General features: G+C 47.3%; 5 protein-coding genes across 5 annotated transcripts; 4 read left to right on the forward strand and 1 right to left on the reverse strand.

The window, feature by feature from the left end:
- Positions 1–306: 306 nt before the first annotated feature.
- Positions 307–2,342, forward strand: F4813DRAFT_314160 (Cut9-interacting protein scn1). Its single transcript, XM_049240913.1, has 3 exons — positions 307–344; positions 469–619; positions 704–2,342. Exon 3 carries the CDS (start codon positions 740–742, stop codon positions 2,015–2,017), a length of 1,278 nt encoding a protein of 425 aa, XP_049102089.1. The 5' UTR covers positions 307–344; positions 469–619; positions 704–739; the 3' UTR covers positions 2,018–2,342.
- Positions 2,343–4,091: 1,749 nt separating this feature from the next.
- F4813DRAFT_351054 (uncharacterized protein) lies at positions 4,092–6,168 on the forward strand. The gene is made up of 2 exons (XM_049242365.1): positions 4,092–5,094; positions 5,148–6,168. Exons 1-2 carry the CDS (start codon positions 4,448–4,450, stop codon positions 5,566–5,568), a joined length of 1,068 nt encoding a protein of 355 aa, XP_049102090.1. The 5' UTR covers positions 4,092–4,447; the 3' UTR covers positions 5,569–6,168.
- Positions 6,169–8,033: 1,865 nt separating this feature from the next.
- On the forward strand, positions 8,034–11,102 carry F4813DRAFT_379456 (rab-GTPase-TBC domain-containing protein; the record flags this gene model as incomplete). The annotated part of the gene is made up of 3 exons (XM_049245457.1): positions 8,034–8,450; positions 8,551–9,158; positions 9,251–11,102. 3 exons carry the CDS (start codon positions 8,034–8,036, stop codon positions 11,100–11,102), a joined length of 2,877 nt encoding a protein of 958 aa, XP_049102091.1.
- Positions 11,103–12,742: 1,640 nt separating this feature from the next.
- F4813DRAFT_351060 (Reticulon-domain-containing protein) lies at positions 12,743–15,313 on the forward strand. The gene is made up of 6 exons (XM_049242366.1): positions 12,743–13,006; positions 13,167–13,278; positions 13,457–13,489; positions 13,564–13,725; positions 13,783–14,084; positions 14,151–15,313. Exons 2-6 carry the CDS (start codon positions 13,224–13,226, stop codon positions 14,571–14,573), a joined length of 975 nt encoding a protein of 324 aa, XP_049102092.1. The 5' UTR covers positions 12,743–13,006; positions 13,167–13,223; the 3' UTR covers positions 14,574–15,313.
- Positions 15,314–15,917: 604 nt separating this feature from the next.
- F4813DRAFT_351065 (type II DNA topoisomerase) lies at positions 15,918–21,845 on the reverse strand. Its single transcript, XM_049242367.1, has 4 exons — positions 21,509–21,845; positions 18,066–21,398; positions 17,749–18,015; positions 15,918–17,698 (listed from the first exon to the last, which is right to left on the reverse strand). The coding sequence occupies exons 1-4, from the start codon at positions 21,581–21,583 to the stop codon at positions 16,310–16,312; spliced, it is 5,064 nt and encodes a 1,687-aa protein (XP_049102093.1). The 5' UTR covers positions 21,584–21,845; the 3' UTR covers positions 15,918–16,309.
- Between the last annotated feature and the right edge of the window lie 120 nt (positions 21,846–21,965).

A 21,965-nucleotide genomic window follows, 5' to 3' on the forward strand; every position in this document is an offset into this window, starting at 1 on the left:
CCCCGGCTTTACGGAGCTGTGGATAGGACTAGTATATGCATAACATATGCATACGATACCTACCTGCCCTATCATATGTAGACGGGATAAGGCGGCGATCTTACCTTACGTCACGAGATCTAAAATAGAACCCCTCAGATAATTCATCAATTGAGTGTAGATGCGCAGTCATTGGCGAATGTCAATGTTTTCGGGACCAAAGCACAGCACAACCAGCTATCAGAAGTTATTAGAGCAATCGTACCAGATCAGGTCAGGTACAAAAACCATACCTCGAATCAGCCCTTTAATTATTGTGCTACGTTTCTAGATAGTACCCTGCTTACCGTCTGGATCCTTTGCATGTGAGTCACAGCTATAAACTATGCTGATTACTGCTCTATTACTTCTTATCAGGAAAATGATGCCCCTGAGGCTCTAAATCCAGGCCTACAAACAATAGCGAGATTACTAACGACTGGTTTGAAGCTTAAACCTGTGGGTTTTTCGATACGCGAACGTCAAATCCCAAATCTAGCCATCCAAGGATACAAATATTGCTGACGGCAAAATCCGGACACTACTCTGGCTCAGATTACGACATCGGGGGTTCCCTCGTTATCTTGGCCCATTTGTCTAGGTACTTTAGCTCCTTCGCCGCAAAGGATCCCTCAAACCTGATGGCATGTTGGAGGTCTGCTTTACTAAGCTAAAAAAAAAAAAGACGTTGAACAGCTTCTCAAGGTTGGCTACCCAAGCGATGTGTCAACAGTTAGGCGAGGAAGGACCGTCCGCTGCTTCGGAACCACCAGTGCACGATGGATCGGATGTCTCCGAAACTTTCCCCTGGGACGTTGGAGTCTTCGACGCCCACTGTCATCCAACCGACACGATGACGTCGATATCAAGTATACCGGACATGAAAGCACGTGCTCTAACTGTTATGTCTACACGATCCCAAGACCAAGAGCTTGTGGCCAATGTGACCTCTAAGCTTGGCGTTAAAGACTCGGACTCGCTTGTCTCGTCGTCTTCCGCAGAAGACCGTTTAGTTCCGTGTTTTGGTTGGCACCCGTGGTTTTCTTACCAATTCTACGACGACCTCTCTGCGGACCCAACCTATGATGGAACACCATCTGGTAAAATCTCACACTACGACAAAGTGTTAACGCCGTTGCCTTCATCAAAAGATGTATCCTTTAGCGAGGGTCTTCCAGAGCCACGGCCCCTTTCTGAATTTCTGCGGGAAGCCAAGTCCCGCCTGGAACAATATCCTATTGCCCTCGTTGGTGAAATCGGCTTAGATAAAGCATTTCGGCTTCCCCAAAGCTGGACATCGACCCACGAAGTTCAACGCGATACGGGCCTTACGCCCGGCGGCCGCGAAGGCAGAAAACTTAGCCCTTATCGAGTGCAAATAACCCACCAGGTTATAATTCTCGAAGCCCAGCTGCGGCTCGCAGGTGAGATGGGCCGTGCGGTAAGTGTCCACGGAGTTCAGGCACATGGTGTGGTTTACGACACCATATCCAAACTCTGGAAAGGACACGAAAGACCAGTAACATCGAGAAGAGAGAGGAAACAGATTGCTGAAGGGGCGGAAGATTTCTCTAGTTCATCTTCAGATGAAGATGAAGGCTATGCCACGTTTATCAACAGAAGAAAAGAAAGAGCAGCGAAGCAGAATCGTATCAAGCAGGGACCGAAGCCTTACCCCCCGCGGATTTGTATGCATTCTTTCAGTGGTCCTGTTGATGTTGTTAGGCAATACCTTCATCCCTCGGTACCAGCAAAGGTTTTCTTCTCGTTCTCAATCGTGATAAATTGGAGCACGGGAGGTGGAGACAAAGCCGAGGAGGCAATCCGCGCCGTCCCTGATGATCGTATATTGGTTGAGAGTGATTTACACACGGCAGGCGAACAGATGGACCAGTATCTAGAACAAGTATGCAGGAAGATATGTAAGGTCAAGGGATGGGAACTGCGTGAGGGGCTTGAAAAACTGGGTAGGAACTGGAAGGAGTTCATCTTTGGGTAGTATCTGTCCAGAAATGTTTCTTGTGGTCCATCCTAGAGAAATAATCCACTGTATAGAGAGATGATCATGACTCGTCACAATTTGATATAACTTCTTGTGTCCTCGGTCTCTGGAACATTGCTTGCTGAACCAGCTTGAGATAACTTAGGATATCGAATTAGACTCTAGCATAAGGTCTGCTAGAACGAAAACCGGTGCCAATAATTTATATCGGATAGTGGCCGTCGTAAAAGACGAAGTTAACATCTAGTTAGGTAGGAGTATGCGAGCAAGTTGATGGTTGAATTAGGATAAGATGCATATATAAAAGTGGACTATACCGGGGTATGCACAGATAAGCACAACTAGTGGCCCCCACTTCCATATGCCTAGCTGGCCTGTAACAGGTAATTGCACAAAGTTAATTGCACAAAGTTAATTGCACAGAGGTAATTGCCGCAGGGAGCAGCACCATACCTAGCACCATAGCACCTGCACCTTTCTAGAAGGCGTTTTCCATTTTGCTTTCTATCTTCCCTGATTTCCCGCTTATTTTTCGCATATCTTCCAGTCACAAATCTTTCGGACGCACCCACCGGCCCTGTGTGCCCCAAATCTGCCCAAATTTATTGATTGCTACCTACGAAGAGGTACAGATCACAATACCCCCGAACGAACCCTCGCTTTATTTTTCTGATAGCCTGATGGGAACACAAGCATCCATCACTCTGACGCATCTTCCATCCCGCAGTGCCATACATACGTCCCACAGCCAAATCCTTGTTACAACTGCATAGGGCCGTCCTGTCACAGCCTTTTCCCCCCTACCAAACCTTTATTAGTAGTTTCTCTAGTCGCGCCCTCTTGGCTCCTCCAAGATCAGGCGTTAGGGCCCTCGATACATCTGGTGTTTGGTATCTGGTGTACGCAGTACGTACCTAACCTAACATACCTAACCGACCTAAAGAGGTACCTACACACGATACGGTCTTTTCACAACCTAGGGTCCTGGCTACTGGTCCTGGCAGCCTAGCTGGCCCACGCGGGAACTGTTGATATTCGCAGATTGGCGAATTGGCACTATCCTACGCCTATTACGCAGAACTGTGGTCCCGCTCTTATTACCTGTCTTAGCTTTTTGGCTCATCCTCATACCGAATCCTTGGCTCTCGTCTTAGACAATACTACACACGAGAGAAACGAACGTCGGAGAAGGTCTGTTCTGGAAAGGAGAAACCTGAACTTAGTTGGCGTTAGCCTTTTCCTGCCCTATACGCACGGTACGGTTGCTTTGGTACAATATAGGTACATCGGAACTAATCGGGCCTACATCTACTTCATCTACTACATCTATACAATATCTCTAAGTATCTTTCATGGTACTGATGCGTTGTGCCTGTCTCTCGCCGATTAAGGTACAATACGTACGTTGATACATACGTTGGAATCGCGCTGTACAACCCCCTTTGCGGTTTTCGAATTGGGTAATCAATTCGGTCCCAAGTCGACGCCGTTCATCCCAAACCAATCGATTAGAAAAGAAAGGATTACCGCTATAGGCCTGAAGCAGTTTGGCTCAAGGTTTAACGTTTAGTAAAGTGACACCAAGGTCTCGTTGTTTGGCTCGGGTGAGGGTTTCGGGGTGCATAGCTGGCACTTCATCGTCATACACCCTTGCTATTTTCGGACGCACCCCACACAAACGCGCGACACACCATATTCGCTTGTTGTGGTGAACAAATCTGAGCCCCAACGAGTCCCGTCCCAGATCTGCCCTCGCCCACGTCACGCCCGCGCCGCCCAGCCCTGCCAGCTGTGCCAGCCGTGGTGCTAGCCTATCGTGAGCCATGTACGCAAGCAACTATGGTCTTCCCAATGCCATTCCTCCTGCGGGATCACAATACAATGGCGGCGCCCCACACTCAGCTTCTCACAACCATCATTTGCAGCCCGGTCAAGGTCCTCCCAACCAGGTCTCGATGTACAATCAGCAGTTTCCCATGGGTACGCAGGCTGGCATCGCTTTCCCTGGAGCCCCTAACATGATGTCAGGTCCTGGTCCTGCAGGAATGATGCAAAATACCGGTATGCCGCACATGGCCGCGGCTAGTGGTCCGAGTAAGCACCTTTCCTTGCCGTCGGGCTTCTTTGTCTCCCTAGCTACACCCTATTCCCCGTAATCCTCCATGCTGCTGTCTAGGGCGGCTGATAGCAGATTCACACATCATCTCCCAGCGCGGAAGACACTGGTGGTCGTGTACTTTCTGTGCTTCTGCGGCTCCCTTGCTGGCCCAACAGACATGGGGACAGCTACTACTGCTTATTCGCCTTACTCGATAATGTTCATTATACCGATGAGTTGATTCGCTAATTTATACAGTGCCTAGCTACCAACCGCCATACACGAACTCGCCTTATGGTGCTGGTGTCCCTAGCTCCGTCGCGCCCCAGATGAACATCCCTCCCAACTACGCGATGGGGGGCGGTATGCCTATGTCTGGTTTCCCTATGCATCCTGGGATGAATCCTCAGCAGCAGATGATGCAGCGTATGCACCCGCCTCCAGCAAATACACCGGGAATGTCAACTCCTACACCCCAACGATCTTTTCAAAACCAACCTCGTCAAAATACTCCGACTCCGAGTAACGCGCCGAATGCACAGCAACACCCGATGTCAACTCCGCAAAATGCGCATAGCACGCCTCCAAACCAGACGCCGAACAATGCGCAGCAGCAGCAGCAACAGCATCAGCATCAGCAGCAGCAGCAGCAACCACAACAGCAACAGCAACCACCACCTAATAATATCCCAACACCGCAAACCCCAACGTTCCCGACATCAGTTCAAAATAACGGACCTAGTAACGCGTCATCTGGGTCGACGCCGTTAAGTCCCGGTCCAGATTCTAGAGATAAGGAACGGGTTGGTGTGATTTTGGAGATTAATAACGAGTTATTGTTAGAGGCTATGCAAATACAAAATACGCAGCAAATATTGAAAAAGGAGAGGACGTCCGCCAATGGTACTGATGGTACTGCAAGCGAACCGGAGAAGAAGCCCACCGAGGAAGATATGCTGGCACAAGACTACCTCCAGTAAGTTTGATCACGGTATTAGACAGGATACGGAAACTGACCTATGATTATAGTTGTATGCGACGACTTCAGACAAACTTGACGTATTTGGCGGCATTAGCCGACAAGAAAGGCAATGTCACAGCTGGGCCGTGTCCCAGTTACCTAAAACCACCACCACTCAATACTGGCATCAAGTTAAGGATGATGCTGGGTCCGGATGGATCAGAAAATCAAGAAGCCCCGGACCGGAGGGAGACGGCAAAATACATTCAAGAATTGTATAAAAAGCTTCAGGCTCTTTACCCAGGCATTGACCCGAACAAGGAACCAACGATCACGGCCTCATCCGGACGACAGAACGCTCAACAAGCGAATGCAATAAAACCTGGCTCTCGAACGCCTGGTCAACCTAGCCCAGGTGGGCAACAAACTCCAAAGATGGCTACTTCGGCGCCGCTATCTTCTGTCATGAATATAGCAGCCGGGCCATAGAATGATTTAACCTGATTAAAAGCATTTGATTTCAAGAAGAGTTGAGTATAGGTCGACTTTTGAGGGCATATAGTATACGGACCTTGAAAGTTTGAGACTTGAATGGACTGCCTTCTTTTTGCGAAGGCATTTTATGTTACGTTGCATCTTTGTATAGAAAAATACCCCGCTAAGATCAACGCTACGTGGCGGATATTGGGACCTTGAAGAGACATTTATGGGCGTCGGCGTTGCTCTTCAGGATGGTATGCTGCTTTACTTTCGTTAGATATGGTATATACCAGAGTCAAAAACACTGTATAGCTCGCATAAGGTCAAAGGCTTTTAAAAACTTCAAACTGAATAGCTATCTTTCGGGTTTTATCGTCTTACATTTGTATATCATATCCACTCCATATAGCTAGATGTATGAATAAGACGAAATGTTATCGGCAAGACTTAGGGACGGGTTTGAATTGAGTGACGGAGAATGGGCAGCAGGCTTGATATATATAATGGCTACCTATCTTAGGTAAGTATAGATATGCCAACTATGATACATGCCATCTATTATTTATATTTATATTTGATATTGAAGTATTACATGAATGACATATGCTCCGGTGGGGGTGCTGCAGTTTTTCCTTGCCATCATCCAACTGCTGCCTTACATTTTCACAATTGTAGCTCACCAGGAAGGAGTCTTGTCTACGTATCAATGGTTTAAATACATAGGTAGGTATTAGTTGCTACCTAGGTAGGTTTTGACCTCAGGCTTCCATGGACAGTGGTAGTAAGCACATGATAGAAGGTCGAGCTGCACGACCGACGACCGAAGGTTGCAACAGTGGAGAAGGGTTATGCGCTAACGTCGCGGGATTATGCGAGAAAGCGGCTTTAAGATAACCCAATCATGCAGAGTAAGTCGCTTCTGGAACTCTATGTATAAAACAGGGGTTAAGGACCGCAGACGAGCAGACTTAGGTTGGTTCATGCATGCAGGTATGTATACTACCTAACATATGTATATAAGGTACATTATATGCTAGACCGCCTCTCGCGTTGAAGCAAGCTCGTGCATACATATTTTATCTCCATAACCAGTCACCGATATGTATCATGTATGTAGATATCTTGAGTAGGTGAATAGTTAGGTACTTGAGGTATCTACGCGTAAGCAATGAAAATAGCTAAATTGTATATAGTATGTAAGAATGTAATTCATATGATTCACATTTATATGTTAGGGCTTATTCATAGGTAGTGGCGAGTTGGATATTTTATTTATACATACATAGGGGGATCATTGGGATTCAGGGTCAAATAGATTGTTTAAACAGCGGCTAATGCAGGGACGGGGCGATATTACTAACCAATTCATGGTTCTAATTGGATAAACGCGTCGAAGGTTTGGTGTAACTCATTTAAACCGATGATACGGGATGAATGCAACCTAACGTGATAGGGGAATTGGTTCTACATACATTAACCTTGGTAGTTAGACCTTAGCTGGGGGGCCACCCCCCTCTTTACCCTCCTGCCGCTTGTGAATGCCCTCCTTCTAGTGTTCGACTTTTAATTGATATCGTCGTGTTTCGTCTTGAATTGTTTCTTATTCGCTCGTTATATCCCTAACTAGCTAATTCGCTAATTCCCCTACCTAAACTAATAATAACTAATCATAATAACATAATTCTCCAGCCCTCGTTTAATCGTTCAACTACCGGCAACTACCTGGCTATCCACTCCTTACTACCATCATATGTTTTCTTTAGTTATATCCACAGGCAAACTGACAGGCCCCTAACCTAGACAGCCCAGACAGCCCAGACAGCCCGGACAGCCAGACTAACCTAGCAATTACCATTGCATAAACTTGAAATATCCCCTTCTAGACCAAACCCATCGTATCAAGTAACGATTTCGACCCTAGACAAGCCTAAGAGGGAAACGTCTAAGCTGATTGTATCCCCGAATCCCTGAAGCGAGCCCACTCTGTCCCCGATTCCCCCTGTTTCCTTGGCGGGCGGCACCCGAAGGCTGGTACATAGATGCTGTAGCTGTTTGAACGAATCCATTTTGAGTCTTAATGCGTGTAAAATACACCGCCGTTACCTCGATTTGCGCTAGACGCTCTCACCGTTTTTCGAAGCCGTTCGATTTGCTTTTGTGCTGTTCGTTGTCGATGCACCGGCGTACGAGACTAAGGAAATTCTGAGGTCAAGGAGGGATTCACAGCTTAAGCCCTCGAGACAAGAGACAAGAGACAAGAGACACTGGAGTGTAGATCGGCCATTCCAGTCACTACCGGCCACCGACCACCGACTACCGACCACCTTAGTTTCGATCCGAGAATTTACATGATGGAGGGGAATTCCGAAAACCAGCAGAAAAATGAAAGTCCTCCGGTCGATACGGCGCCAAGTTCGGCAGACTCAAGCGCACTGGCATCGCCCAAATCGCCGGCAGAGAAAGAAGAACGCAGGATGCCGGAACACGATTCTATGGTGACGGTTCGATTATCGGAGCCGCCTTCTCTATCGGTGAATACGGACCTTCCGTTAAACCCTTTACCTTTTAGAAGGAGCATCTGGGGACACGAATGTACGCCTACAAGTGCAACTGCACCAAGTGTGCCGCCCGTAATGGAAGTAGAGGAAGGCGACATGGAAGATGTCCAAGTACAAGATGTCCAAGTACAAGATGTCCAAATACATGATTTGAAATCACCCACTAGTCCTAAATCTCCGCTGAAGGACACTCAAGCAATAACAACAACAACTATACAAGAAGAGAAGGAAGTTGTTGACGACGATCTGATGGAAGACTCGGATACAGAAGAGGTCAATTGGGACCAATTACAAAAGACTGAAGATGAAGAAGTGAAAGATCAAGACGATAATGTATGTTGCAACTGGTTGACCGGTCTGAGCAAGGCTGGATTTACTACCATGATATCTCTCTACTATGACGACGATGTTAACATGATTCTTCACATTTTAGTCTACAGCATTGCTATTAGCACGACTTGAACAAGAGAATAATAAAATCGCCACAAATCCAAAAAGCGTCAAAGTCAAGGTTGTCGAACAACCCCCAATCCGCCGGCCGAGACCGCCATCCATGGCACAAATGCGGGACATGGTGAACGCTCCTCCGTCCACGGCTCTACGATATTCTGTTCTCCCTCCCCCGCCGATGACCGATCTCGAATTCTACATGGCTCTCGTCAAAGACTATCAGCAGACGGCTGCCCGCCTTCCTACTTTACTATCTAAGAAGATTCGAAAAGGAGTACCACCTCCGCTTCGAGGGGTTGTGTGGCAGAGTATGGCGAGCGCCCGCGATAGTTATCTGTTGGAGGAATTTGACAGGCTCAGCGGCGAGTCGAGTCCTTATGAAGGCATCATCGGCAAGGACCTGGGTAGAAGCTTTCCTGGCGTGGATATGTTCCGAGACCCAGACGGCGACGGTCAGCGAATGCTCGGAAGAGTTCTCAAATGTTTTAGTCTCTACGATACGAAGATTGGATACTGCCAAGGACTTGCTTTCCTAGTAGGCCCTCTGCTGATGCACATGCCGGATAGTCAAGCATTCTGCGTCTTAGTCCGGTAAGTACCTATTTTCCGATTTACCTATTTCCCGATTCCGTACTTGAGAAATGATTTGGCTAATTAGTATCTTTTTTTTATAAAAAAAATAGGCTGATGGAATATTATGACCTACGATCGTGTTTCCTACCCGACTTATCGGGTCTACATGTCCGCATCTATCAATTCCGAGAGCTACTCAAACAGCATTTACCCGCAGTATCGAACCATCTAGAGGATCTCCAAGTTGATCCAGCATATGTTTCACAGTGGTTCCTCTCATTTTTTGCGGTAACATGCCCCTTGCCAATGCTGTTTCGGATCTACGATGTTATATTTGCCGAAGGCGCGTCGGAAACGATCATGCGGGTAGCCCTGTCACTTATGCGAAAGAACAAGAGCCGCATCTTGGCCTGTACTGAGATGGAGGATGTCATGCAGCTCCTTTTATCTCGTGGTCTGTGGGACTGTTATCATTACAATGCCGATGAATTTGTCGATGATTTCGTTAGCTTATCTGGGGTCGTATCGAGAGAGAAATTAGCCCAACTTGAACAGGGGTATCGCGAGGAAAAGATCGCCAGTGCCAATGCCGCGCGAACGGCCGATGTTACCACAGCTGCCTCCCGATTTTTGGGACGTTTATGGGCTACGAGCATCTCCTCCCCGAAATCTGGAACACTTTCTCCAGGTTTTGCCGCACCTTTGAGACCGTTAAGTATGTTACGCCGAAGTGCATCGAAACAGAGCCTGGCCTCGACATTGAATTCAATGGAAGCCAGCTCTTCTAGCGTCCTTAGTTCGGCATCCACCGACGCTACTACCATTTCTCGCGATTCTACTTCTAATGCTGACGACTCGTCGATTCGCGAATCAACACCGGTTGTTGCAAAACAGCAATCCAGTCGCAATGCCGCCGACAGGAATCTGCACACTCAGATCGAAGATCTCCTTACCGCCCTTAGCGAATTGCAACGAAACCATGCACTATTAGCCACCCAGCTTCAACAAGAAAGGGAAGAGAGGGACGAGGACAAGAAGGCTGTAAAGTCATTGTTGGATGGATTGAAGAAAGACAAGGCCAACAACGAGACGACCGAGAGTACAGAGGATAACAAAGACATCGACACCAAAACAGAAGACGAAAGTGATGGAGGAGAGACACCTACCCAGAACCAGCTGTCTCTATTGGTAGAAGCAGTTGAGGATCGCTTTTGCAACGAAGGGCGCGAGCGCTCCGAGTCGTCATTACTAACCAAGGCACAACTCCGCGACGAACTAGCCAGAGCCAAAGATAATCTCAAAATTGAGATGTCCAAATCTCTAGAATTCAATCGGCGCATTGAAGAACTTGGACAGGAGGCGAACACGCTACGAGAACAACTTCGAGAAAGTCACGTTCATGTTCGAAACCTCCACCAGGACAAGCAACGTCTTGAGAAACAGGTCCATACTATGCGTGTGCGAGCTTCATCTGAGACGGTCGGGGCAGAATCTGGAGGGTGGTTTTCGTCGGGAAATAACCTGACTGCTAACAGCGCCACCGGTAACGGCGCTGGCCGTGGTCTCCGGGAGTTTAAGCTCGGACGTAGCAAGTCAACACCCAACACGCAGTTGACCTTTGGTCAGCGTTCTGGGTCATTGCTCAGGACGCAAACAGAGCCAATCGTATCAAGTGAACACGATGCACTCCTTCTAGAGCTGGTACAAGCTAAAACTGCCGAAGCAGTGGCTCGTCAAGAAGCCGACGAGTACAAGCAGAAGCTCGAAAGCCTACGGAAAGCTTACGGACTTGGTCCAACCGATTCTTCCACAGTAGCCTCGACTGCAATGGGGATGATTGGGCGGTTCACGGCTACAGTGTCAGAAGCAGGTAATGGTACTAAGAGTGCTCCTGCTACCACACCGACAGCGACAACGACTCCTGCCACTAATAATGGTAGTTTCTGGGGCTGGCGACGATAATAATCGTCCAGCATTCGATAGTGGGAGACTGGAGGATGGAACAGATAGCGCATGGCACTGCGCGGTGGGTGGTGGATGTCTTGGGCCCAGCTCTTCTAGTCTTAGAAGCGAGTATTATATTATACGGAAGGGTGGAAGAAGAATATGCATTTCTATGTCGACTCATCAGGACAGACTAAATCTGTAGGACGGCGGAACATTATGTTTATCTCAGTTATCATAATTACTTATCCCGGCCCGGTGTATATAGACGGGGGTTGGCTGGGCGACTTTTTTCTTTTGCTATTCGACATTTGCCTAGCTTGAGAAGGTATACGCGAGCTTAGAATACCTATACCGCGCAGAGCCGAAGAGCGGCAGCTTGGAAAGGCATGTTGCGGATTGCTTTTGCTTTATGGCTAGCAGCAAGAAAAGTATCATGATATCCAAATATAGCATTGCCTACCTGTCGCCCTTGGGACTTTGAGATTTTACGTGAGCTTTTAATGTAGTACTTGAAGTCTTTAGATGCTGCGTTCGAGCAGTCTGAACACCGGTATTATGTGTCTAGATCTTGCTAGGTTAGCTTATTGACTACGGCACGATGATATCCACGATGATATCCACGATGATATCCACGATGATGTCCACGATGATGTCCACGATGATGTCCACGATGATATCCACTATCTGGAGGTAAAGGGAGGTAAAGACAGCCTAGGCCCTAGATACATAGGCGGGTCGCGCTAAGCACCGTGTTTTACCATAGTGATGACGCGGTTGAGGTAAGCATGATCTCAAGGCCACGATGATGGCTGCTCATGGTAGAATGCGTCATTCGGGTTCCATCACACTTGAGATAGGATGTGTCGGAAGGGTTATGTTCTAACCTAGGTATTTGGTATCCATGGTAGCCAGAAGATCTGGGGCTATGGCATGGAACGGGACGTGATCGTGTGCTTCTTAGCGGATAATCACATGCAAGGTTTTGACTATATATTGCGGAGTGATGACATGGGTGGCTTTGGCCTCTGGTTTCTCGAAGGATGTTTCGGATTAGAAATGAGTTGCACGAGATACGGTAGAACAATGCAACAATTTCATTATTTATATAGTTAGTACATAATAGTTGTTGTTATTTTACATATTAGTTATAACGTGTGATAGAGCTGGTGTCCAACTTATTTATGTGTTAATTAAGGTTATATTCGAGATAAGACATATGTCTATTTTATGTCTATTTTAATAAAGCTCAAGTGATATGTACATGGTACTCGTGCTTGGCAATTCTAAATTCGTGACTTGACGGGACGGAAGCATGACGTTTGATAGGATTGCAAAGGACATCACACCTAAACTACATACATAGGTACCTACACAAGCAACTTCGGGGTACGTCTCCCTGCTGCAACTAACAGGTAGCGCACAATGTACAAACGTTGTATCCAAGTAGGGGGAGGAACCTTCAAGAAGCACGCGAGTTCCCCTTAGGTGTGGCTGTCACTGTAGCACCTGCTCATAGAAGTGGTTCGGCGGGTGGTTTTAGGTGATGGTTTGGTAGGTGGGTGCTAGTCGGTCAGGCAGGTGCATCATGCTGGCCCTGGCGTGGCGTCATAACGACCAACGCACTAGCCACATTTGCAGTAAAAGCAGCTCCGCTGGGCTAGTCTTGATGAAATCACTCCTTTTATTTGCCTGGCCTTTGCTTCAACCAGATCGCTCAATCCCACTAACCTCCCCTACCAATAAACCTGAAATTCCTCCCGCACCAAACAAGCAGCAGAAAAAAAGACCCAAAGACTTTCTTATCTATCTGTTGCTTTCGACCTCTCTTTTTTACTTTCCCACCTTAACTTACCAAACAAAAACAACAACAACAACAACAGCACAAACATACAAACATCGCCGACAGTCTTTAATAACAGGTACGTGATTTGCTTCGCTTTCCCTTCCGTTGGCACTGGCACTGGCACTCGCACTCGGACCCAAGTAACATTGGAGCTCACCCACAATTTTTGTAATAGAAAGGCATCAGGCATCCGGCATCCGGCATTCCGAATAGAACACACATCTGATCTTCTTTAGCTACGATAACAACATAGCAATTTGTATCACCAAGACCATTCACCAAGATCATTCACTATGGCCTCTAATGATCCCACTGCCAATGGCAGCTCTATTGACTCTTTGAAAGGCAGTAAGGTAAGTCTATCTAATCCAAAGATGATTCTTCCCCCCCCGCGCTCCGGAGAACACCTAGCTAACTGGCTCTACCTTGTACAGTATCTCACCACAACAACAACTATCTTCCTTCCTCGGCCCCGTCGGCCCCGTCGGTCCGTTTATAGCATAGCAACTAACGTTTATTGACGTAGATGCTACAGCTGCCTACAACCAGATCGCAAGCGGTATGTGAATTATTGTCCCTAATTTCTATACGTTTTTACTTGGAGAATTATCATGGCTGATAACAACATCTTAGGCCCTGTGGCCCAGAACGTCAAGGACCAGACTGCGAAGACATCTGCCGAGTTTTCCAACCTAGCCAATGCCCGGCAAACACCTTCGCAGGTCGCTGCTACCGGTCAACCTTTGACCCATTATCATTCGTTCTTCTCGGAGCTCTTGTCATGGAACAACCCTCGTAAGTTCTAGACCGCCCTCTTCTTATCGGACCACCAATACTGATAAGCCGTCATAGGAGCCTCTGCCATCGCCTACGCTTCTATCGTCTCGGCCATCTTCGTGGCTAGATACCTCGACGTCATCCGATACACCTTCAAGCTCTCATATATGGCCTTGGCCGTTACCATCCTTGCTGAAGTTGCCGGAAAAGCTGTCCTTGGCAACGGTCTTACTACCCAGTTCCGACCCAGCAAGTACTACACCATTCCCCGGGAGACACTTGACGCCTTGATCGGCGACGCCCATGAACTCCTTAACTTCTTTGTTATTGAGTCTCAGCGAATCCTATTTGCCGAGAATGTCACCGCCTCAGTTGTTGTATGTATCCCTATACAAGCAGTATTTGCTATACTCTAGTACATCTGACTAACAGTACGGTAACAGGCTGCCGTTGGAGCATTCCTTTCCTACTACTTGGTTAAGATTGTCCCTTACTGGGGCCTTGCCTTGATCTCCACTACACTCTTGTTCTTCGTGCCTCTAGTCTACGCAACCAACCAGGAACTCATTGACCACTACCTTAAGCAGGCCTCTGATATGATTGACAGCCAAACCGAGCAGCTACGTGAAGTTGCTGGCAAGTACACTTCTCAGGCGACTGGGCTCACTAAGCAATACGTAGGTGACTACGCTGCTAAGGCCCAGCAAATTCTCCATGGCCAAACTAAGGCTGCGTCAAAGCCTACTCAGACCAACCTAAAGGAGTCTGACTTCCCTAAGACCCCCAAGGAGACCTTCCAGAACAAGCAGGAGGAATCTTCTGAAGAGGAATCTGAGGATGAGGAGGAGCCTCTGGTCGCTGCTTAGACGAGCTCTGAGCAGTGTGACCGACGATGGACCATCTCCTAGATACATAATTTTGTCACCCACCTCTGTTTCTAAGACCCGACTGGCACGGCACGGCGACTTGATATGACTCATGGCATAGAAAGATACGCGAGACTGAGGAATTTTCCAAAGCTTCCTGGATGGGGGCCAAATAGTTTTTTTTTCGCCTACGACTTTCCTTGACAATGGCAATGGGCCGCTCTAGGCGGGATTTGGTTCTGACGTGGAGCTAACGGTTTAATTTACCTAAACAAATCGGTTCTCTCTTTTCGGCTTTGGCAATCTTCTCTTGCGATGGCTGGTGTCCTAGTCCCACCCGATAAGTCGATGCTGCATCCAACCAGACATACAGACAGAACGCAAGCATTGAACTGTGATAGGCGTTGGAGTGGTGTTGTTGATGGACGGTGGACAGCGGTGTAAGAATGAGAGAAACGAGAACGAAACGGTCGAGAGAAGGAACATGTGATTTAGTTAGGGCGGACGATAGGTATTTTCAGTGGTTGGCAGGGTGAGTGAGTGGATGGATGGACGGATGGATGGATGAAACGAAACGAGAATGGCTTTTGCAGTAGCAGTAGTACCATCGATGAATGTTTGTGTTAGTTACGTGAGTGGCGGGGATCGCGATGGTATGAATAAACAGTCCAGTGCAGACAGAGAAGTGCGATGCGGTGAACCTGAGCTTAGTAAGATAGTAATTTCGACTATTTCCCTTTTTATTCTTGATTGGGTTTTTTCGTTGTGATGTGTCTATGCGTTGTGTTTACAAATATTTTATAACTAGTCACATATGTGCTAACTTATGTAAGTGTAAATTTATACTTCTTAGTGGGTGCTTAATTCTTCAGTATGGATGGTATTAGTAGTTGACTTATAAGATTCTTGCTAGCAATATTTCCTTTCTCACTCCTTTTGCTTGTTTAGATGCTACCTACCCAATGTAACTTTATATATACGTAGTAGGCTGTGCTCAAAGCCCAGCACTGCATACATATGTATGTATGTATCGATCTACGAAGTATACTAGGTCCTTAATTCTGATCTCATACGTGTATTCACTAACTTGATCAAACGAGGGAAATGGTATATAGGTAGGTGGTCAACGGATCGTATTTCTTACGACTACCAATTTCCTTACTATAGGCATGAAAGGAACTTACCGAGTAACTACGCCATAGAAACTTGAATGGGGATTTGTATCGATATAAGGGAAGATAGATAGAGGCATTTGTAGGGAATAAGAATGGCATTGTTATTTTATTTTTAAAATTTGTAAAAGGGCATCTCACACACATATCACTATTCAGGAGTCAGGACTCATTCGTGAATAATTCTGTTAAGATGCCATCTCCTACTTATTGGTACCTAATACATATACATAAATGATGTGCCATAAATCAGGAAAAGGCGAAGCAACAGAAATAGCAATTAGGGACCAAGTCAGATGAACCACCAACGCCTCGTGATAAATCGTCACCCTCAGCCTCGTTCGTCCCCCTCCCTAAAGAGAACCCCTTTCCGCCTATTTAGTCACAAAAACTTGATGAGACTACGCCACGCCGGCTTCGTCTCTCATCGACACCAAGATGAATATAATCAGGGTTGTCGCTTATGAAAAGACAACCGCATTCTGCAACTGACTCTGCAACCGACTTTTGTTGAGAATGGTAGCTATGATCCACAAGCGTACGTGAAGCTAGTTATTATGAGAATCACTCGCTGTCGTCCATGGCGAATTCATCACTCGGTTCATCGTCGTCGTCATCGTCGTCATTAGCTAGCTGTAGGCTGTCCTCGTCTTCTTCTTCATCATCGTCGTCAATGACATAGACTGGCTTTGACTTGGCTGCAGCAGCTCGACCAGGTCTACCACGAGCCGCAGGTTTTGGCGGAGGAGAGTCAGGATCAGCCATTTCGACATCGTCGTCTTCATCGTCGTCCATGTCGAAAACATCCTTCTTCGGCTTCGCCTTTTCTTTCTTGGCAGCATAGGCCTTCGCTGCTGGCGACAAGTGCGCGGCCTTGGATGCTGGCGCCTTCTTCACAGGCGCAGCTTCTTTAGACTTGGCCTTCGTTGCAGCAGGTCGGCCACGTGCCTTAACTGCTGGCTCGCTGGTGCTTGCAGCGGCAGTGGCTGGTTTGGACCGAGGCTTGAGCTTAGGCTCCTCTTTTGAAGGCTTTGCCTTGCTCAAAGCTTTGGAGACGGGGGGTAGATCGTCGTCAGAGAGAAAACTGTCCAACTCATTCCCACGGTTATTCTTGAGAGGCGATGGTTTGGCCAGCATCTCATAGTTGGTGTCATCATGATCATCTAGGTCCAAGACCTTCGAAGGCTTGCTCTTAACCTTTAACCCAGTACTGTTGCCGCTGCTGCTATCCGGGCGCGACATGGAAAACAAACTAAGTCGGCCAGTCTTGTTCTCGGATGCACTGGTATTGCCGTTCGTAATACCCTTGACCAAATCACCAACATCACCAAGCATCTTGTCGTCATCGCTTTCTGATTCGTCGTCATCATCTACGATAAACCTCTTGGCTTTCGAAGCTGCAGTACGTTTGGCTCGAGGTGCCGGTTGGATCTCTTGAATCTCTATATCTGAGTCTTGAGTAGTTGCTTTTTCCTTCTTCGCTGGATTCTTTAGCTTAGCAAAGTCATCATCCGAGAACGGATCCGAGTCCGATTCTGCTCCGCCACCGCTTGCGGTGTCCTTCTTGGCGCCACCATTGAACATGGCCGCAAAACGTTGAACAGACTTTTCTTTGGGTGGTTCTTTTGGTTTGGCTGCGGCTTTAGGACCCGGCTTCGACTTGGCGGCTGCTGGGGCCCAGTCGTCTTCCTCGTTCTTTACCTTGCGGCCCCGTCCACCAGCACCACCAGCACCGATCTTCTTTGATGTGCGGCGACCCTTTCTACGGATACCAGTAGCAATCTCCTGTTCGAGGCGCATCTGGTTTTCCCACACTTCTTCGAAGTCTTCCAAATCTTTACACCAGAGATCCTTTTCGCTGAGGGCATCGAGTGCATCTCGCTCGGCTTTCTTCTTGGTAATCTGTTCCTTGAGACGGTCGAGCCGCTCTTGGGTAAAGGACCAAATCGGCATCTATAGGCTGTTAGAAACTACCTTTTCTTAGGACAACTATATAAACTTACTGAAAGAAGGTAGTCATAGTCATTTGCGGATGTATCGTCAACCGCTTCATCCTCATTGTTTTCATCCTCTTCTTCTTCCTCCGACTTGGTCTTCTTGGGATCCTGCCCTTTAGGGAAAGCCTCATATTTTTTCTCACGAAGCTCCTCAACGATGACCTGCTTCTTTTTACGGGATACCACAAGCTTGCCATCCATTATCTCTTGTATGAACCTGGCCTGGTTATTCAACTTGCGGAAGTCTGCATCGTAAACGCCGAGCCAATGCATCTAAATGAAGTTAGTATAATACTCGAAAAGCCTTGATATCATCGATTTACCTTTCGCAAAGTGTACATATTCAATCGGTAGTTGTAAAACTCCTCGAGAATATCTTCTACTTTGTCGTACTTGCGGATCATGCCACGAGTGTCGAATGCGACCAAGTTAGATGTAGCAACCTGCTTAACCAACTTGAACTTCTCGAGGAGACCCTCCTGCAAGGCTTGGTTCATATGCTTCTCGTCTAACTGAATCTCAAAATGGACAGTGTTGTGGTCGTTGAATTCCTTGTAGTCCTTGATAAACGAAGGAACCTTTTCACCTCGGATTATTTCCTCTAGCTTCGCCTTGAAATCATCCGTCCACATGCGAATGGGTAGTTCTGTGACCATGACCTCATTGGGTCTCCTCTCGTCTACGCTCACAATACCATTGAACTGATAGCGATGGGTCTCGGCGGGTTGTGCGGTACCCTTCCAACCTCTGAACCAGGGGATCATTGTCTCGAATGGTTTTTCATCTTCGCCATCTATACGCCCCATACGTCGCTTTAGGTTTCTAATGATGTCTAGCGGGTGATAATTCGGGATTGATGTACTCCAACCAGTACCGATACCATCTGCGCCGTTTACCAAGATCATAGGGATAACAGGTGCATATACCTTCGGTTCAATTCTCTTCCCGTCTTCGACTTGATGCTCTAGTTTAGGCTCGTCTAGAGGTGAGAATATGCGGCGGGCGAATGGAGAGAGACGAGTGTGGATATAACGAGGGCTGGCAGCATCGGAACCACCTTGAAGTCGCGAACCGAAGTTACCACTGGGCTCGAGATAGTTAACGTTGTTGGAGCCGACGAAGTTTTGTGCAAGGCCTATGATAGTCTGGTGCAAGGATACTTCACCATGGTGGTATGATGTTTGTTCGGACACATAACCAGCCAACTCGACGACCTTCTTATCTTTGGTTAGATTTCGTTTCAGACAAGCGTAGATGACCTTTCGCTGGCCAGGTTTTAGGCCATCGACAACCGAGGGGATAGATCGCATGTTGTCAGCCATGCTGAATAGGATTAACTCCTTGTTAACAAAGTCGTCGTATGACACTTGCTTGATAGCGTGGTCGAGGTAGGTACCCGGTACAAAGTTACCGAGCCATTCTTTACGGGCATCCGCCTTCTTCTTGGAGAAAGCGAGCTCAATCAAGTCGGCTTCTTGAGGGCGCATCACATCGAACGTCTTCAAATGGGTATCGAGATCTTGGAAATAGACCTGGGCGTCATTGTTGTCACTGGTACCCAAACCCTTGTAGTACTTCGACTCCCATCGTTTCAACTCATTCTTGTGCTGCTCCTTCCATTCCTCGTACTGAGGTTGGTTGAAGAATGATTTCAGCCTCAAGGGTTTCTTGGGATTTGGTCCTTGCCAGACCTTCACGATGGGCGTGATGAATTCTTGGAAAAAACCAGGGATCTTCAGAAGGGAGGGATATTGAACTTGGAGAAAATTGATAAGAAGACCTTTGATATGGCTACCATCGTGATCCTGATCCGCCATGATCATAAGATGACCATATCGAAGAGATTTAGTATCGGTATAGACCGTTTTGTGCTTCAGCCCGAGGAACTGTTTAATGTTCTGAATTTCTTGGTTCTTCATGATCTGGTCGATTGAAGCATCACGAACGTTCAGCATCTTGCCTCGAAGGGGGAAAACACCAATCTTATCGGGATCCAGAATGGCACGGCCAGCCACAGCTAAACTTTTGGCGGAATCACCTTCGGTCAAGATCAGAGTACATTGCCAACCATTCTTGGTACCTGCTAAGTTGGCGTCGACTAGTTTGGCATTACTGATTCTTGATCGTTTGCTGCCGTCACTCTTGGCAAGCAGCTTATCAGCTTTGGCTTCCGCAAATTGGATGATGTTGTTGATTGCATCCGTCTGGCTAATCTTCTTGAGGAAGCCTTCGGTCAGAGCGCATTTACTTCCAAACTGACTGAGCTTGGTCGTCATCTGCTCTTTAGTCTGCGAAGTGAAGGCAGGATTGGTAATCAGACAGTTGACGAAGATGAAAATGTGGTTACGGATATGGTTGGCCTTCAGCGCGTGTCCCTTCTTTTTCTTGTTCAACGTCTTCAGAAGTGAGTCGCAGATTTGGTCAGCAATGTAATTGACGTGAGTACCACCGGAGGTAGTAGCAATAGAGTTCACAAACGAGACCTGCTGGAAAGAACCGTCTGAGACCGCAAAGGCGATCTCCCACCGAGCATGGGCTTTGTTGTCCTCGAGGATGACCGTAGCTGTAGGTTCGGTACCCTCGTCGGCACCTTGCTCAAGAGCAATGGATTTAGCGTACATTTCGCAGTACTTCTTGAAGTCTAGCTTGATGTGGGTGTCGTTGAGGTAAACTTTGACGCCGCGCACCGTGCCAGCCATATCATAAACTCGACGGTAAAGCAACGACTCAAGATCATCGTCGATGCCTTCAGGCATACCAAACCTATTCCAATCCGGCTTGAAGCTGACACGAACAAAGTCGCTAGATTTGCTGCTTGTTATCTTGGCCTTGTCCATCTTGCCCATGTTGTCCCTCCACGTCTGCTTGTATCGTTTTCCATTCTTAGAGTCTTGACACTCCAGGGTGAACTCTGTGCTGAAGACGTTGCAAAGCTTGGCACCGTAACCGTTTCGACCACCTACGGTCTTTTTCTCGTCGTCATCAAAGTTGGAACCAGCAAGGAGGTGTCCAAAAACTAGTTCCGGAATATAAACCTTCTCCTTATCGTGAATCTCTACTGGAATACCTTTTCCGTTATTCTCGACTATGATCTGACCTTCTTCACGATTGACCGTCACCTTCATGTATGTCATGCTTGGGTCCCGCTGTTTGTTGTCTGCAGCGTTGACGAGAATTTCGTCAAAGATTTTGTAAAGACCGGGCACGAAGCCAACCTTGGATCGTAGTTCCATCAGGTTAGTCTCCTTATTGAACACCCACATCTGCTGCTCAGTACGCTCGACAGAGCCAATGTATGTGTCAGGTCGCTTGATAATGTGCTCGAGTTGTGTCAACTTCTGGTACGTCTCCGTAGCCGTCTTCTTCTTGGCTGGCTTCGAGTCATCGAGCACCATGCTATCGTTCTCGATCTCGCCTAAGGGTGGACCACTCGACTTCTTGGTGGCGGGCGCCTTTTTCTGCTTCTTCGCACTTGGGGGCGTGTTGGAGAAACCCGAGACATCGTCATCGTCGCCATCGTCGTCGCTATCAGGCTTTGAGCGTTTCTTAGGAGCAGTCTTAGTCGTCTTTAGGGTTGTCTGAACCATTTTTTTTGATGCAGCCTTCGCTGCAGGTTTTGCCGCTGCCTTCTTTACAGGCGCCTTGGCCTTAGGTTTCTGTAGGAGCGCGAGGTTAGTACTGAATATGTAGAGATAAAAGGTAAGTATGTTGTTTTGATTTTTTTTAGTAAAAAAAAAAAGCAAGACAAGAGTATTGTTTCTCATACCGGCTCTGGAGAGAAGCCATCTGACTCGTTATCGAAGTCGTCAAAGGCCGAGTCCTCCATAATGTCGGAGTCCATGATGAATGTGTTTGGTGTGATACGTTCACACGCGACGTGAATGACGTGAGGGAGGATAGGGGTTTACTCAATATCATCGAATTATAAAAAGAGCGCCGCAATTGACCAGAACTGCACAGGGATTTCACGAAAAGAAAAAAAAAAAGTTAAGGGTCAATATCACGGGAATACCAGTTGTTTTGAAACTTCTCCTTTTGTAATGAGAGAGGGGGGTTGTTACAGGGAAAGCAGCCTCGTCCTAGCAGTTGTCGTGTTGATGGTTGATGCATGTAAACAATTTATTTTCATTTGATAACTAGGCGTCGCGTCCCTCGACGAAGTGGGGCTCCGGTTACAGGCTAGCGAACTTAGTGTTGTGGTAATACTACCTATGTATTTTCGT

The sequence above is a fragment of the Daldinia decipiens genome (assembly GCF_022478715.1).
Source record: "Daldinia decipiens strain CBS 113046 unplaced genomic scaffold F4813scaffold_7, whole genome shotgun sequence".
NCBI lineage: Eukaryota > Fungi > Ascomycota > Sordariomycetes > Xylariales > Hypoxylaceae > Daldinia > Daldinia decipiens.